The 19,328-nt window shown below is 32.9% G+C and overlaps 3 protein-coding genes across 3 annotated transcripts; 2 read left to right on the plus strand and 1 right to left on the minus strand.

Moving 5' to 3' along the window:
• Positions 1-1,218, plus strand: LOC109130626 (probable leucine-rich repeat receptor-like protein kinase At1g35710). The gene is made up of 2 exons (XM_019240463.1): positions 1-15; positions 406-1,218. Exons 1-2 carry the CDS (start codon positions 1-3, stop codon positions 1,216-1,218), a joined length of 828 nt encoding a protein of 275 aa, XP_019096008.1.
• LOC104777486 (annexin D1) lies at positions 7,828-9,721 on the plus strand. Its single transcript, XM_010501750.1, has 3 exons — positions 7,828-7,981; positions 8,546-8,691; positions 8,773-9,721. The coding sequence occupies exons 1-3, from the start codon at positions 7,906-7,908 to the stop codon at positions 9,502-9,504; spliced, it is 954 nt and encodes a 317-aa protein (XP_010500052.1). The 5' UTR covers positions 7,828-7,905; the 3' UTR covers positions 9,505-9,721.
• On the minus strand, positions 9,610-12,787 carry LOC104777485 (pumilio homolog 9-like). Its single transcript, XM_010501749.2, has 5 exons — positions 11,420-12,787; positions 10,781-10,943; positions 10,449-10,612; positions 10,102-10,351; positions 9,610-10,024 (listed from the first exon to the last, which is right to left on the minus strand). Exons 1-5 carry the CDS (start codon positions 12,766-12,768, stop codon positions 9,920-9,922), a joined length of 2,031 nt encoding a protein of 676 aa, XP_010500051.2. The 5' UTR covers positions 12,769-12,787; the 3' UTR covers positions 9,610-9,919.

Below are 19,328 nucleotides of genomic sequence, written 5' to 3' on the forward strand. Positions count from 1 at the left end.
ATGCATAATTTACATGTTTGAATAAACTTAAATACCAGTATCATTCTAAGTATAAAACATTAAAAAAATTTACACAATTTCAGCTATGAAAGTCCTTTAAAAAACTGCAGATTGATACAAAAGAGGAAGACTATATGAAACATAAGCCAAGCGAATTGTGGGCAAATAAAAACGAATAATAGTTAATGAGCTTCATTCAATCTATTTTTTGTCTAGGATGAATAATAATCCATTAACCAACCAATCCAAGTTTTATCATATCCCACATGTCACGGACTCACAAGTCTTCTAGACCAATATTCACTAGTATCTTCCAGAACACAATGACTTGCAAATTACTCAAGAGATTGTTCAACGTAGCACCCTAGGAGCACTCGTCATTCTAGGAGCACTCGTCAATCCTAGGAGCACTCGTCAATCCTAGGAACAAAATGCTTCCTTGTGTTTTGGATACTAGTGCCAATCCTAGGAGCACTCGTCATTCTCTCTATATGCGCAGGGATATTTACCTACTGCCTTCGGAAACAAAAACAGAAAAATAGAAAGAACAACTCAGATGCTGAAACTGGAGAGACTTTGTCCATCTTTTGCTATGATGGCAAAATCAAATACCAAGATATCATCCAATCCACAAACGGATTTGATCCAAGATACCTGATCGGAATCGGAGGATACGGCAATGTCTACAAAGCAAACCTCCCAAGTGCAATCGTAGCCGTTAAAAAGCTACACCAGACGATGGACGAAGAGATGTCAAAGCCAGTGGTGAATCAAGAGTTCCTAAACGAGGTAAGAGCGTTAACAGAGATCCGTCACCCCAACGTAGTGAAGCTCTTCGGCTTCTGGGCCCACCGCCGCCACACTTTCCTGATTTATGAGTACATGGAAAAAGGAAGTTTTAAAAAAAATTTAGCTGACGACATAGAAGCGAAGCATCTCAACTGGACCAAAAGGATCAACATCGTGAAAGGTGTGGCTTATGCGTTACCGTATATGCACCATGACAGCTCAACTCTGATCGTCCACCATGATATTAGCAGCGACAACATCCTTCTGGATAACGATTACGAAGCTAAGATCTCCGATTTTGGCACAGCGAAGCTTCTCAAAATAGATTCCTCCAACTGGTCCGCCGTTGCCGGAACCTACGGCTACGTCGCTCCAGGTAAATCTAAAATCAATGAAACTAAAATCCCTAAATTCGAAGTTAAAATTTGACAGAATAGTTTCTGGAAATTTTCTGAACAGAATTGACTTACGCGATGAAGATGACGGAGAAATGTGATGTGTATAGCTTCGGAGTTCTGACGTTGGAAGTGGTAAAGGGGAAACATCCGGGAGATTTGGTTTCGATTTTGTCTTCGCCTCCGTGAGAAACTCTGTCGCCGAGGAGCATTTTCGATGAACGTTTACCGGAACCAGAGGTAGAGGTTAGAGAGAAGCTCGTGAAAATGGTGGAAGTGGCTTTATCGTGCTTACAAGCAGATCCACAATCTCGGCCAACAATGTTATCAATTTCCACAGCATTTTCTTAGAACTCTCCACCATCACTTTTTTAGACTGAACACTTTTGATTCCTTTTTTTTATATCTATTATTATTAAAGAAATTTTCACAAATCACACCAAAAAAACATTTTCTCTTATCAATTTGACAAAGTCAATTTCACTTTTCACACAATAGCTACCCTAAAAAAAGAGACAAAAATATCCTGTAACTAGAAAATTATAGTTTGGTGTCATTACTCAAAGGTGTTCTGTTCGGTTAATTAAAAAATAAAAATATAAATTGAAAGTTATCTTAATTATTTGGTTCTTCTTCCTTCGCAAAAAAAATAAGAAACTGAGAGAACAATAGTAAGAAATTCCGATGAAACAAAATTGTGTTTAGCACTCCAGGAAGAAGAAGAAGAAGAAGAAGAGGAGGAGAAATATTTTGATTTGCTGTGTAGAACTCCGGCGAGGAGAAGAAAAGAAAAATGATTCTCATTTGCTTCATTGGTTCAAACACTTTAAAAACTCAAAAATTTTAGTTTTTTGAATTTAAAATATGCTACTATATGTTAGATTTACAAGGTTTAGGTGTAAATTACATTAAACGGTAAAGAAAAACAAGGTTCAAGAGGAGCTGTGAACATGGCTGCAATATTAGGGTTGCAGAAGATACCAATGTTGAAGAAGAGTGCAAAAATACAATTTTATCCTCTATTAAAAACAGTTTTATGGACGTACACATTAAACAAAATAACATAATGGACGTACACCAAGCTATTACGTACATTAAACAAAATATTATGTACACCAAACTATTATGTGTATAATTCCAGCGTGTTTGGATGTGTTAGAAGATTTAATGAGTTTGGGTGTGTATAATTCCAGCGATAAGAAGAAGTGGAGGAAAATTTCGGTGAGTTTTGGTGTGTAGAACTCCGGTGAGAAGAAGGGGAGGAAATTTCTGAAGTGTATGGGTATGTAGAACTCTGGCGAGAAGAAAAAAAAGAGAAAATTTCTGGTGAACAACAACGACAATATTAGCTAGGGTTGTAGAAGAAGATATGTTGAAGATGACTACAAAATTACAATAATATCCTTCATTAAAACGAATTTGTGGACGTACACTATGCAAAAGAACGTTATGTACGTACACCAAACTGCAACATACACTAAATAAAAGAACGTTATGTACGTACACCAAACTGCAACATACATAGCTTATATTTTTTACACCTCTATAACTATGTTCAACGATGGGTTTGACACCTCTATAACTATATTCAACGGTGATTTTATTTGTAATTGTGAGAATACAGTGAGAGAATGTGTTATTGCTTCAGTTATACATATCTTTATGTGTGATTGTTTCACTTCTCTCCCTAATTAGTCTCAAACAATATTGAATGACATAGTTCGTTTTATGATGATTGCCATCGCATTTCTCACATAAGTACATGTTTTGAATGTTACATTAAAATAACTGGTGTACGTACATGTTTTGAATGTTTTGTTTGTAAACAACTTGTGTGTTCATATGTACGTACACGTTCATATGTACATACACATATATATGTACGTACATTAAAATAACTTGTGACCACTAGTGAGGTATTGTAGGACATGATTTCAAATGTCAATGTAGTTGTCGACATTGTTGATTTTTTTATGTTTCATTAGTTAGCTTCAAACCTGCAATTGGGGTACGATTGCCGGTGAAAATGCAAGCATTTCTCTCATGGCAAATTGTATAAACCGCTGCTTGAGCCGCAATAAGCTTCAAGGGGGTTATTTTTGGTTCATTAGAAGGGGATCTCAGATAAAGAAGGAACTGATCCTAAGTGTTGAAATCTATGTGAAAATGTAATTGCAATTTGTAATCATAAGTGTAAGAATGGAAGAGAAAAAATGTATGTGAGATAGAAAAGTTTGAAATAAAATTTGAATTTAGAATGTAATATTGCACTAAGTAGTATATGTTTAGTGTAAAATGTGGCGTATATCGTATATATGTATTTAGTATAGTGATTTAGGGTACATGTACAAAATTGTGTACTATTATATACACTTCCTCTTTATATATGTTTTTTTTTGTAGAAACACTCCATCCTTGTATTTTCATATATATACACAATCTTGTACAAAAATTATTATCATGTACGTACTAATTATTACCATATACGTACACATAATTATACAAATCAATTTAATATTTATGTATACAAAAGTATATAATTTATTACCATGTACGTACACATAACATATATGCACATGTTAATATTAATCTCGAATCATTTTTAACGGTACAATTCAAATTAAAAAAAAAGTTATGAAAATGGGTCTTAAAAGATAGAAAAAAATGAATTGTAATTAAAAGTACAAATATAAAAAATAGTTATAACGCTAGAAAGAGAAAAAATGTGAAAATAAAAGAGGTTGAAGAAATAATAATAAATTTATATTATCTAATATTTCATATTTTTTATTTATATTTTCTTTGTAGCTGACGAAAAAAACTAACTACCTATATATAATTACTGTATCATCTAGTTTAGTTACATGGATATTTTGGTCTAAAAAATACTTTGTGGCTATTCTATGAAAGTTGTGTTTGACTTTGCGAGAAGATGAATAAAAAACATGAACAGTTGTTATTCTATGTAATTTACCCTTATTATTATAAACTTATAAATTTAGTAGTTTAACATTTTCTTTACAGTTTTCATAACTAGGAGACTGCTACTTTGATTTTACGGGTTAGTTTGAATCGGTTAGTTCGATTATTAGTTAACCGAAACAAAATTAGAAAGATGCCAAAAATACCGAAAATAAATTTAGTTCGAATTGATTGGATTTTTCGTTAATTAGTTCTTACTGTCAAAGCAACAATTAACCAAATATCTTTTAGTTCTGATTAAATCAGTCATTTGGTTAAATTTGGGATTCCAAATTATATTCAGATACAATATTTGTGAAAACCGATTTATCTTTAATGAAAAACTATCTATTTTTATATAATATAGTTCTTTCAACAACAATTACCCACAAATTATTGGATTGGTTCATGGTCATAGAATAGTTTGTGTGATTCTCTATGGGACAGACGGTTTGGCAATTTATCCTAACTCTAGTTTTCTATATAATCTCAATCTTAAAAAAAAAAAGTTTTCATATAATTTGGTTGCCATAGGTTTCCATGGTCATACAATAGTTTGTGTGATTCTCTATGGGACAGACGGACAGTCCAAATATTTAAGAAATTTGTTTCGTTATTTTATTGCTGATTTTGAATGGTTAGTCCATACACTCGATACTAAACATTGCATATTAATAATTTGGTATGTTGAACTTCATACTCAAGTATGGAACATCATTAAGCAAACAAAAGAATGCGGAAGATAATTATATTTTTGTATGAAATTATTGTTCACTCTAACTATCATGTATTTTATTGGTCTAGATTTTGTCCAGAGTTAATATGGAATATATCAAACAAGTGTGTGAATGGTCGAAAATAGCGGATCGGTCCAATTTAGTCCGGTCTAGAACGTACTAACCAACCATTCACGTTGTTGTTGATACTCAGTATCAATGGCGTACCCATTACCTGAGTCAATTTTGATTTTTTAAGCTAATTAAATATATTAAATATAAGATAAGAGACTATTGGATTTGGTGTAGTGTGGAAGGATCAAACTTGAGTTTGGGGTTTCAAAATATTAAGAAAATACCTAGGCTTAGGCAAAAAAACTGAAACCAAAAATCCGAACCGGGGCCGACCCGATGGACCCGAATTTGAACCCTGAACCGGTAAAATATCCTATTGGGTCCTAATCTCCTAAACCCGAAAACTTAAAACAGAAACCGGGACCAAACCGAGAACTGAATGGGTACCTGACATACCCGAAATAAAATAGTATACATATAATATTAGTTATAATTTGTTTCTTTATAACATAGTTATTAAAAACTATAGCTTAAAATTCAAAAATATTAATTTTTTCTACATCCAAAGTAACCAAAATTATATTGAATGTTTAGCTATATATTCAAAAATTTAACCAAAACTTTAAATATAAATTTTTTAAAAGTTTTTTCTCTTAATATTAAGCATGAAAATTTTGGGATAATCAGATAAAAGTCAGATATTTTGGGTAAACGAATAAAATTTTGGTAATTGTGTACAAAACACCTGAACCGCAATGATACCCGATTTTTTCGGGATATTTATAGGTTCTGAAATTTTAAACCCGAACCAACCTGAACCAAGTAAAACCTGAACCGAACCCAAACCAATATTTTCTATTTACCCTATTGGATCATAAACTTCTCTTAATGAAAGATCTGAACTCGATCAATTTATACCTAAACCTGACTCGAATAGGCGAATGCCCAAGACTAGAAATACCAATTTCGTTGCTAGAACTTCAGCATTTTATATGCAAAAAAAAACTTTATGTAAACATTTTAACCCGATCAATTGACCCTCCTAACTTCTGTCTGGCTATCTGGCTAATATAAATTTTTAAAAAAATATTTATGTAAATTGGAAAAAAAAAAATTATGTAGACAAAAGTAGGTCGATATAGTTGTTTCTCTCTAAAATATTGTATATAACTTTATAACATGTGTCCAAACACTTCTTAAACAAATATATACTTGGTATACACATTGTATATTTTTTCCACCAAAAAAAGAATGGCTGAACTTTTCAGAATCTGATATTTTATTCGCTAAAATGTGTTGTATATTATTATATTAAAATTCTAATATGTGTAATTCTGTCTATATGAGAGATTTTCTTATGCACAGAAACAAATAATTTTCGTTTTCTTTCTAATAAGTTCTAGTGGACACCACGTTTACATTTGATATAAGTAAGATTTGTTTTTTCTTTTGTTTCATCAGCGCCGGTTAAATAATTTTACAATTTGTCAGGTACTAAATCATTTAAAATCTCCTCATGTATAAACAATTTATAAGAAAAATCCGAAGGACTCACACTACAAACAAAACACCCTGTCACGTACTCACGTCTACTTAAAACTGATTGGATCTTACATGTAATTAACTTCTTAATATTACTCTATAATTACTTTGCACAAAAAAAAAATATCTGTAATTAATACAGAAGGTAAAAATAATTGAAAACACGGAAACCTCTTAACGTAATATCAAGATAATTTTTGATAAATACCGTTTTTGGTGTATCTTTTTTAAAAATATATTTTTCCTATTAATTTTCAAAAATACCACTTTTAAAATATGAAAAATTATGAAATTTTATATGGTTCACAAGGTATTTTTAGATAATAACTACTATCTCTAGACTCGATCGAAATATTTATGAAGTTTTAAAACATTTTAAAAAGTTTTTACAAAGTTTTTAAAAAGTTTACAAGACTTTTAAAAGATTGTTAAACAGTTTTTAAAAGGTATTTATAAAATATATAAATAAAAATTACACACATATAAAGGTAATTTGTGTATATATTTATAAGTTTACATACAAAAATTAGAAAATTTATAAATTTTTAGTGGATTTTTTTGGTAAAGTTTGAAAGAGGTATTTTTGAAACATGGTATTGGAAAATGGTATTTTTGAAATTCCAACTGGTAATAATTATTGACAAAAACCTAGAGATTGTTGGGTTGATTGATTCTTAGGACGAGACCAGTTAAAGGGATATACAGTTTCGTTCCAGAACTATTTATTTATTCGAAAAAATTAACAAACTTTGTGATCTAATATTATTTATTATTTCTAATTTTTTTATTAAATTTAAATTAAATTTACTTAATAAGACATATTGCAACATCTACAACATAAATGTTATTTGTCAGTTGTTTTTATAAATTGATTATAACAACTCAATTATATGATAATACGTGTTTATCATATATATCAGAGTCAGTGGGAACGGGTAACTCAGATCACATATTATAAGTCACACACATACAAAATGGTTTTAAAAACATAAAAAAATCATAGAGAGTGAGGACAACAAACGCTGATCTAGTACTTTGTAATGTCTTAATATTATACAAAATGGATTAGAAAACTTAAAAAGAAAACGCGTATAAAATCTTGTGACAACCAATCAAACCGTTAAAGTGGAGATTACGATTGTTTTCGGTGAAATCATGACCTGCGAATAAAGTTAAGCAGATGCGAATTGAAAAAAAAAAACAAAACAAAAAGATAATAATTCATAAAGTGTACTATGGAACACGTGGCAGATCAAATAAATAATTGCTCAAGGATATTTTGGTATATGCGGACAGGCCACGTCGTGTCCTAAAAACCTCTTAGCCTTCCTTTCTCCTTTATAAGTCAATCTTGCGTCGGTTTCGACTCTCAACATATACCACTGAGTGGAGAAGAAACAAAGAACTTGCAAAGAAGGAAAAAAAAAATGGCGACTCTTAAGGTTTCTGACTCTGTTCCTGCTCCATCTGAAGATGCTGAGCAATTGAGAACTGCTTTTGAAGGTATAGTTTTATGCTTCTTCTTGTTCTCTGTTTTTGTTGATCTTGTTTATCTTCTTGTGTACCTTATCATCAGTATCTGTTGTTTTTTGGTTTGGTCGATGATTGTATGATCATTCGTTTAGATGGTTTTTGATTTGGATCGAACTTGGTTTTGGTCCGATCTTATTATTGATGTTGTAGATCGAGCTTGTTCTTTCATGGATCGGATCAGTCCCCAGTGATCTCGTTTCTTTGTTGGATCGAGACCATTCTTTTGTTCTTGTAATGGTTTGATCCTTTTTTTTTTTGTTCTGATCAGTATTGTATGATCATGTTGACACTGACAATGATAACAATTTTACACGACATCTTGATTGGTTGTTTTGATTCTCAAACTCACAGATCTGTCTTCTTATACTAGATCTGAAATGTTGTTATGATGTGTTGTGCTGATTTGTTTAACGTCCAAGATCTTGATTGAGATTATACTTTGATACCTTTTGTTGTTATGGATCTGTGGCTTTCTTGGATCTGCCATTTGACTTTGATGCTTATATAAAGTGAATCTTATTCGTGTTTTTTCAGGATGGGGTACCAACGAGGATTTGATCATATCAATCTTGGGTCACAGAAGTGCTGAACAGAGGAAACAGATCAGGCAATCATACCATGAAACCTACGGCGAAGACCTTCTCAAGACTCTTGACAAGGAACTCTCAAACGACTTCGAGGTACGATTTCAGATTTTGAAGTATTGACTTTTTAAAATCTGTTAAGTCATTGTATCCTAATTGGTTTTGGCCATGGAACAGAGGGCTATCTTGTTGTGGACTCTTGAACCCGCTGAGCGTGATGCCTTATTGACTAACGAAGCAACCAAAAGATGGACTTCAAGCAACCAAGTGCTTATGGAAGTAGCTTGCACAAGGACCTCAACGCAGCTGCTTCACGCTAGGCAAGCTTACCATGCTCGCTACAAGAAGTCCCTTGAAGAGGACGTTGCTCACCACACTACCGGTGACTTCAGGAAGCTTTTGGTTCCTCTTGTTACCTCATACAGGTACGAAGGGGATGAAGTGAACATGACATTGGCAAAGCAAGAGGCTAAGCTGATCCATGAGAAAATCAAGGACAAGCACTACACCGATGAGGATGTCATTAGAATCTTGTCCACAAGGAGCAAAGCACAGATCAATGCTACTTTCAATCGCTACCAAGATGATCATGGCGAGGAAATTCTCAAGAGCCTTGAGGAAGGAGATGATGATGACAAGTTCCTTTCACTGTTGAGGTCAACCATCCAGTGCTTGACAAGACCAGAGCTTTACTTTGTGGATGTGCTTCGCTCAGCAATCAACAAAACTGGAACGGACGAAGGAGCTCTCACTAGAATTGTGACCACAAGAGCTGAGATTGACTTGAAGGTCATAGGAGAGGAGTACCAGCGCAGGAACAGCATTCCTTTGGAGAAAGCCATCACCAAAGACACTCGTGGTGATTACGAGAAGATGCTTGTCGCACTTCTTGGTGAAGATGATGCTTAATCAATAAATCATCCACAGAGAAACAAAAGCTGCTGCTCTAGCTTCTGTTTTCTATTCTCTCCCTCTCTCTCTCTCTCTCTATTTCTCTTTGATGAGTTTCAAATCTTTTGATTCTGTTCTTCCAAAACCTTGGTTGTTGTTTCTGTTGTGTTTTTGAGTTCCCAAATAATGCAAAAGAGAGACAGAGAGAACCAGTGTGGTCTCTTTAAGTTATATATATATAAGTAAAGATTAAAGATTAAATGGCCTAAAACACAGACTAACAAGTAGTTCTGGTTTGACAAAAGTTGTTGTCACTACAAAAAGGGAGACCAACAACAAAGACATTAAGGGCAGGGCAGTGTTTTCTCTATAACCCTATATGATCTTGAAACTCAAAATAAGGACAACAACAGCTTTTAGTTACTAATTAAGGTCACTTCTTCAAGATAGTCTTGGAGAAAATCTTCTTGCAGTAAGGGCTCGACCGTAGTTTCCCGAACCTGTAAACCTTCTCCAACAGTTTAGCACGAACAGCTCCCTGCGTTAACCCCAAAAGCCATGTCATCAAGTTCGGTTTTTGAAAAGCTTATAAAAGATTCATCTATTTGGACTTACTTTGGTTACAGCGAGTGCGGTTTGGATCACATAGTTCGCATAAGGATCCTGCAGAAGATATTCAAAGTCCGGACTAGAGAGGAGCTCGCGGACAATCTCAGATCGACTCTCTGGATACTCCCTTAGACACTTCTCAATCACATGGCTACTAAACTTCTGAGTCGCTAGCTCGGCGTAGTGATTTCTAAACTGAACTAGCAACTTCACTGCAGACACTTTTTGCTCGATTAAGTACTGCACCACATAGTTCCTGCCAAAATTCATTAACCATAAGGAAAGCTTTTCAAACGATACCAAATCATCATAAGAAAAAAATCTTTTGAGTCTACAGTGGAGATAATGTTTACCCAAAAGGATCCTGTGAAAGGCGAAGTGCGTTTCTTGATATCTCAGCAACGAGTCTCTCATGTTGCGGTCCAACAGAGTTTGCAACGCAGCATTGAATAACACAGCATCCGTGGCGATGAAGTGCAATCTCAGCACAGTGCTTTGTAGCAGCTTCTAACACAAACTGACACCAAAATCAAATCATTCATCAGAGCTTAAGTAAGAAACACATGATGAAGATTACTATCTGACAACAATTCAGCACATGACTTTTGTAGCTGTTTCCAACACCCAATTTCACAACGTTCATCAAAGCTTAAGTACGAAACAAAAGATGTGACATAAATTAAACCTTGTTGTCATTAGGGCCAAGGGACTGAAGGCAGCTTTGAATCACATGGTTGCCATTCAAATCTTTAACAAGAGCGAGAATGCCTGGTTTGATACCTGACTTGACCAATGCCATCTGATGTTTTGTTCTCACTGTTTCAATCATCTTCTGTACAACTCTTGTCCTGTTTTTAATACATAAACCCATTAGCCACAAATGAGAATTTCAAAAACGTATAGCAAATTTCTAAGCTGTGGCCAAAAAGTTTTCATCTTTTGAAATCAGAAGTATGTAAGCGGATTTATAGGGTTTTGTCAATGGTCTCAGCTTTATTTTTATTTTCTTCCTATAAAGCTTGCAGTTTTTGGTTTGTCCAAAAACAGCAAAAAGTAAAAACCAAAATTCATACTTCTCCACCAAATAGTGCCTTCTTTTAATGATAGCGATGGCTAAACCTTATACCAAAGTATGAAGAGATATCAAATATTTCCATAAACAGAAAAGTCTTCATCTATCTCAAAAAAAAAAAAACAAGAAAGATTTCATCTTAATCCTCAAAAGATGAAATGTCTCCATCTCCATTGAACTCGTTGACTAAAAATTAATGAATCAAGGGTTTTTTAAATTTTTACTAAAGTTGATAGAAAGAGAAGAGCTTACCCATAAGTGTTGAGGCAGATTTTGATAAGTTCCCTTGGTTTTGATGTCAGCACACTCACAATCAACGTTCTCTGTTCCTCATCACAGGCATCTATAAGCTTCTGGACAATGTAGTTCCCAAAAGGATCCATGGAGAGTTCAACGACATGGTCAATAATCTCAAGGAATATAACATTAGTCTCAAGAAACGTTCCTTCATCAACTAATTTCTGCAGAACTCGACAACCAGTCTGATCTTTGGCCATTAAGATCACAGATCCGTATATATCAACCATGGAGACGAGACTCAGAGGTAAAGGCAAATCAATACTGCTCTTTGGACTCATCCTATCATAAGAGCCTTGACCGATCAGAGTATCCTCTGGATACGAACCTCCAAGCTCTCCAGAAGCTTTCATGGCGGCTAAACTCAGAGCCAAACCACAATCCTCTGGATACCTCCTCATCAGAGAACTATCTTCTGGATAATAAGCTCCAGAACCTTCCATGGCGGCTAGGGTTTGAGAAACCCTAAATCCCTCAAACATCAACGAACCCTTGAAAGCACCGTTGTTGGCTCTGAGACAAGGAGAACGCTTTATGGGTTGATGGATATGGTCGAAGAGGAAATCTCTGTGAGTCTTAGAAGCCATCGTCTCTTCATACTCATTTGAATTAAAGGAACCTTGAAAGCCAAGCAATCTAAGCTCTTCCGGAGAAGAAGCTCCATGAAAGTTGTTGTTTTGCAGACGAACAGAGGAAAAGTTTCGAAACCCATCATGATGAATCTGAGAAGCAGCTCCTCCAGTCAGATCCTGAACAGAAGACCCATGAAGAGTCCTAGCTCTAGACCCAAAATCACCCGGGTCGACCCGGAAAGGTTCTTCTTCAGGTTTGGTCCAAATGCTCATGTCACAAGAGATACCCATTTTGTTAAGCTTTCTACACAAATCCAGAGCCTCACCAGTTTTGTTGTTGTAACACTGATTCTTCAGAAACGGGTTTGAGTCTAGACTCTTTGTAAGAAACCCATCAGAACCAAAATCGGGAGGAGGAAGAGGAAGAGCTCGTCCCAAGTTAAAATCTCCTTGAAACCCACCAAAACCCATGAATCTTTCTCCAAACATCAGATCAAAAACAGAGTAAAAGTGTGTAGAAACGAAGAAGAAGAAGAAGAAGAGGAGAGAGAAAAAAGAGAGTAAAGCCAAGGAAACAATACGGAGAGAGAGGTTTTGGTTGGTGATATATAACAGGAAATGGTTTTGTGGGGGAGAGAGAATGTTGTGTTGGTGAGTGTACGTACGGAGGGAGAGGCAGAGGCCTTCACGTCCAAGGCTGAGTTTGTCTCCTTTTGTCGTTTTTTTCGCCATTAATATGCAACAGAGCCTCAAAAACACTACTTTTTGCAGCCTGCCTAGGATTTCTTATGAATTTACAATTTTGTCCCTTTTCTTTTATTTTGATTGTAAATTCCACATCAAAACGAACGAATTTACAATCAAAAAGGGAACCAACAACAAAAAAAACAAATGGGTAAGCTCTTCTAAACGATGTTACCAAACGATTACTAAACGATGACTTGTTGTTGGTTACTAATCAAAGTCACTTCTTTGATCTTTAAATACATTACTAATCAAAGTCACTTCTTTGATTGTAACATTAACTCAGTTGCTATCCTTATTCAAAATTTACTTAATTAATCATCCCGCTGAATGTGTTGTTAAAATTACTTTTACTTTTTAGTACTTGCAGTTCATCGTTTTGATGAGTCATAATACTTCTAATGTTTCTCTCACATTGAAATTGGTTTGATCTTACATCAAATTGATCATCAACATCGAAAAGAGCTAAGTCGGAAACATTGAAACTTTTGTTTACTTATCTATTTTCGATGAGTTTCAAAATTTATATTGCCAAACCAAAACTCTTTATGAGAATTTGTTATAAATAACTTTTTTGAGATACTTCTTTTCAAAAATACTTTTTTTTGAACATTTTTATTTTTAATCTCTTTTACATAATTATAATATATTAAATTAATTCTTTGATTTATTAGGTGATATTTTTGGAAAGTTACATAGAATCTATATTAACATTTTTGAAATACATTTTGGTTTATGTCCTTGAAGTTTATATTATTGAATTTGTTTATTTGCAACATTAACCCTATAGATTTTCCTAAAATAATATTTCTACTTAATAAACCTCTACAAATTTTCCTAAAATAAACAGTTCTACTTAACTCAATTAATGGAACTATATTAGAAGTTAAAATTTATTTACGCTTATTTTCATACACATCATGACACCATCATTTAAGAGATCGATAATAAATGCGGCAAATAAATCGGTGGACTTTGAGAAACAAAAGATTACATTCTCAATTATACTTATGACGAAGATAACGTTCATAAACACGATAACCCAAATTAAGAAAATCAAATTTTAGCAATTATATAACTTTGTAAGTAAGAAATACATTTATTTCTGTATATATCTCCTTTAGAAACTGAATATTGTTCTGCAATATTCAGACAACTCAAATAGGCATGCAGAAAAATCTTGTGTTTATTGCTAAGGATCGTTTGACTCCTTGCTCAACAAACATTTATTCAAGTATAAATATCAACTTCAAAAGAGAAACACAACACCCACAACCAAAACTTACATCCTCATAGCTAAACACATTGAGAGAAATGGCTACAACATTTGTTTTTGTGAGAGATGTCCGCCCTTACAAGACGACATGGAGAGTGCAAGTGAAAGTCATTCACTTGTGGCGTCAATACACAAGCAACACTTCAGAAACCCTGGAGCTGATCTTGGCTGACGAAACTGTAAATTTTCATAATTTTAATTTCTTACTCACATGAATCTTACTATTATCTACTTTAATCATTTCAGGGAATGAAAATCCACGCATCACTCAAAAAAGATTTGGTTAATAGGTATGTTAACCATCTACCTATTGGTGAATGGAGGTTCATAGAGACATTTTCTCTAACACATGCAAGTCAGTGATCCTAAATCTAACTCCAACTTTTTATGCTTGGTTAAGTTTGAGCAGATTAACAGAGATGATGTAAAGACCAACATGTTGATTGGTAAGTAATATATACAACACATACTGCGTCAATATACATATCTTTTGAGGAATGACTATTTCGTTATGTCCTAAACAATCCCTGAAATAAACTTATAGATGTGGTTGGACAAGTTGTGAACATTGGTGAAATGGAGCTGCTTGAAGTCAACTTCCGAGTTGAGAGATGAGAGGTGATATCAGGATTTTTATCTGTTCATGAATCATATATTGATGTTTCTTATTAACCCGTGAAGATGAAAACAACACAAAGTAAACTGCAAGAGAAAATGTTGAACTGCGTCAGTTGTGTGGAAGATAAAACCAGCCAAAAAAAGGAACAGTAATGTTAGTCTCTTATCTTTTGTCGACAATAATCAACCGTAGTTCACCCTTGGCTTCATAGTTTCCGTACATGACCAGCAACATCGTCTCCGTTATGAATCAAAAAAACAAAAAAAAAGTCGTCAATTAAGGATATGAGTCATATATGGAAAGAAGTAATCAGACCAATACTACGAATCACTATATCAGATTTGTTTTGTAGAAATTGGGAATTTCGATTTTAATAAAATCAGCCCAAACTCATACATGAATTCATCCATATTCATAAGAAATTAGACGGAAGCGGAAGTTCCAAAAAAATTATCTTGCGAACCTAAATCCCACATGAAGTCATTGATGACGAAGGATCAAAGAAGAGAATTAACTAATTGAAATCTGACATACCTTCATATTTCATCGGGGTTAATATTGCTAGATCACAAATCGTGAATCGGTATGAGATATCCGGGTATAAACAACTGATGAACAAAAACCGATTGCCTCTTCAATTTTTTTGTTTTTTTTAATCCTCTTGCTATTTTCTTATATTGTTCATTAGAAATACTCTGAAACATATTAACGTTCGTAAACATTTTCCAAACAAACAATTTTTTTTTTTTTTTATCCAAACAAACAATCTGTAACATACGTTGTTATAATTTTTTAATATAAAACACCTACCACACTTGCCTTTTTAATTTCCTTATATATACACTAAATTTAGATCTTCTAAGTTTACATAACTAGACAACAACAAAAAAAAAATTGTAAGAAAATGAACACAAAGAGTAAAGTGATTTTAGGTAAAAAATATGTTTCACTTTATTTTATAAGTGTTAGTGTATCCCTTTGATTACAATAATTTAAATTTTGTGTTTTTATCTTCGTTCAGTTTTATTACACTCCGCCTTCTAATTTGTATAATTGGCTAGACTTTACACACAATACACTAATATTCACCGCGATGACTTATATATTAACTAAATTTATATTCAATATACAGATTAACCCGCATATACACCCATAAAAGGTACAGAATTCTGTTGACAAAAAAAGTTAAATGTACCTGTATTCTAGTTATTTTGAAAAATTATATCATAAAAATCTACAACATATAACATCAATTTAAATAAAATTTAATTATAAATAAAATAGAAGCCTACGGTGTACCGCAAGTTAAAATCTAATAAAGTGTATTTTTGAAAATTCTCAAACTTTGATTGTTAATAGAACCAGTGTGTGATCAAAGTTATATATAAAGAGCATATTAGCCTAAAACAAACACTAACACGTCACTGTTCTGGTTTGACAGAAGTTGTTGTTAAAAGGGAACCGACAACAAAAACAAAAAGGGCAATCTCCTATCCGATCTTTAAATACAAAATAACAACAATAATTTTTTGGTTACAATAATGCCTGCATGCTAATAAAATATTAAAGCTTTGCAATTTTGTTCCTTTTTTTTTTTTTGTTATTTTGGTCCTGTTTTTTGTTCTCTTATTTGTTCCAAATACAACGAAAATACAACAACTAAATAAATTTTATAAATTAATCAATAATAAACAGTGCTGCAAATATAACCGAAATACTGTAGACTCTAATCATCTTTTCAACATATATCAATTGTTGTTATTCTCTTTATTTATATTTATCACTCACAAAATAACATTTCACTGTAAAGTTGGATAATCTCTCTCAAAATATTGAAAGAAAAGATGAACTTGTATAGAAATGTTTAGGTAATAATGGGTGAAAAGAGCAATGAAATAAAGATAACGTTTAAATAAGATTATATTGAAAGTTGAAAATGTGATATGACTCTTAAATTTCTCTCTATTATACTGACTTAAAAAGGAAAAGAAAATGATGCTCATTTACGTCACTTTTCGACCGTTTGCCATAACTAAAATGCAACTATTTTGAAATTTTCTTTGCAAAAAATGTCAAAAAAATCCCCAATTTTTAAATTTGGGATTAAAAAAGTATGAACTTTCGAGATGTCATTTTAATCCTAAAGTTTAGTTTGACTTTTTGATAAAATAATAAAGTTTCGTTGACTTGGCCATTTCAAGCACGCCGTTAAGTTTTTGTTAACGGAGTTAATTTTCCGTTATCAATCTCTGTTTACTCGACTAAACACAAGCTATATAAGGTTTGATTACCAATGTTTGTCGAAAGCTTGTTGTGGTCCATTGGTTAATGTGGGAGTTTCGTATATACCTGCCCCGAGTTCGACTCATTCTAGACGAAGATTCTTTTGCTTTTTAAAATAAAAGTTAATAGGAATATTCGAAATCGAGACCTCGAAGCCGCAAACATCAAAGCGTAACCAACTACGCTAGATAGATTTATTAACGATCAATGAAACACATATTCTTATATTTTGTGTTATATGTGTGTTCTTAACTTCCTCCCTGTCCAACCATATCCTTCTTCTCGACATCCGCCGAGACATGGATAATTTTTTAACTTCTCGACGTTGTGTATTATATATTCTCGACATCCGCCGCATCAGAACCCTTCTTCGCCGCAAAGATTCGTCAATAACTATCCGCAACTTGCTCCAACAGAAAACGGAATCTAGTTATTGTCGAAATCTAATTTCCACTGGAGCTTTATCTAACGGAGGAGGCTACGTTCTCTCGAGGTCACAGTTATGAGGGATATGGTTTGGACATGAAAGGAGTTAAAAAACACATATAATTACACAATATAACAATCTTTGTTTCAATAGTTGTTAATAAATCAACCTAGCGTAGTTTGTTACGCATTGATGTTTGCGGCGTCGAGGTCTCGAGTTCGAATCCACCTAATAACTTTTATTTTAAAAAACAAAAAATCTTCAACAAAAATCTTCGTCTAGTCCGAGTCGAACCGAGGGCAGGTGTATACGAAACTCCCACATTAACCGATGGACCACAACATGCTTTCGATAAACTTTAGTAATCATACTTTATATATCTTGTGTTTAGTCGAGTAAACAGAGATTGTTAACGGAAAATTAACTCCGTTAACAGAAACTTAACGGCGTGCTTGAAATGGCTAAGTCAACGAAACTTTATTATTTTATCAAAAAATCAAACTAAACTTTAGGATTAAAATGACATCTCGAAAGTTCATACTTTTTTCGTCCCAAATTTGAAAGTTGGGGATTTTTTTGACATTTTTCCCAATTTTCTTTAGCTTGTATTAGGCATCAAATGGCATAAACTTAAAATATTGTAATTCTGATGGATTATTTTCATGCAAAATCCTTTTAATCCTATGAAAAAAGAAATCATTTTCGTCATATAATATCAGGAGAAAACTTTTGTTAAATATGAATGAATCGTACCACACTTCTTTATAAAAATAACTAAACCAAGAGGTCCAAGACTAAACCTACCAACAATACCAATGTAGCTTAAGTGCTGAACCGAGATATATCGACTCAGTGATAGTCATGTTTGGGTTTTTAATTTGATTTTTTTATTGGTGCTTAAAATTTTTACCTAAAAATAAGTCTTTAGTAAGACCCACTCTTACGTCAACTAATAGTGAGATCTGTGCATATAGATATAGATTGAAGAATCAATTAATAATTTTTTTTTCTAAACTAAAACATCATGAATTAAAGAACTGAGGAAGTATAAGTTAAAGAGATTAGTCATGTTTGGGTTTTTAATTTGATCAATATATATATTTAAAGAAAAATTAGTTTTAAAAGAAAATTAGACATAATGTTGGGAGTTGAAAAGTTGAATCAACTTTTTTTTTTTTCTCTGATGACTTTGAAAAGACATTTCATACATTTCATATACGTTTTCACTATTTCTCTAGCCATAAATGAAAAACAATTGTTGGATGTTTTGAGCTTGTTATAAATCATAAAATTAAGTGAACTTAATAGACTTCATTTCCAATAGTTATTTTTCATTTAATTTTTCTATGATCATCTAGTTAAATATATAATTACTTTTTTTTGGTACATGGAATTCATCTTCTTGATTAGTCTTAATATCTCGCGCATATGCGCACGTTGTTATATTAGTTATGTTAATTCATTTTAGGTTAGTAGAGATGATTCTATTATTATTTTTATTTTTTTTATTCTTAAGTGCTTGCTTAATTTACCTTATGCGAGATCGGGAGTTCATCATGTCAACCATGGTACGAGTAGCCCCTCTTCATCGTCAGAGATGAAGAAACTACAAACACACAAAACAAAAAAAAAAGATCAAGTCTTTGATATATATAACCAAGCACTTAAAGTCTCTTCAACAAAACCACCAAAATTATGAAAAATTTCTGAGAAGATTTTTTTAATAAAGTTTTTTTCGAATGCTATTTCTGAGTGGTATTGAAAAAGATGTATTTTTGAAATTCTTCCTAAAAATACATATATAACAAATAAATTTTCTAAATGTCAATAATACACTTTATTTAGTCAAATTATACAATATCAAAATATACCAGCTATTTAAAAAATATTGTTAATGATACAAATAGAAACTTACTATGATATTCAAAATTTACCTAAAACAT

This window comes from Camelina sativa, chromosome 3 (genome assembly GCF_000633955.1).
Source record: "Camelina sativa cultivar DH55 chromosome 3, Cs, whole genome shotgun sequence".
Taxonomy (NCBI): Eukaryota; Viridiplantae; Streptophyta; class Magnoliopsida; order Brassicales; family Brassicaceae; genus Camelina; species Camelina sativa.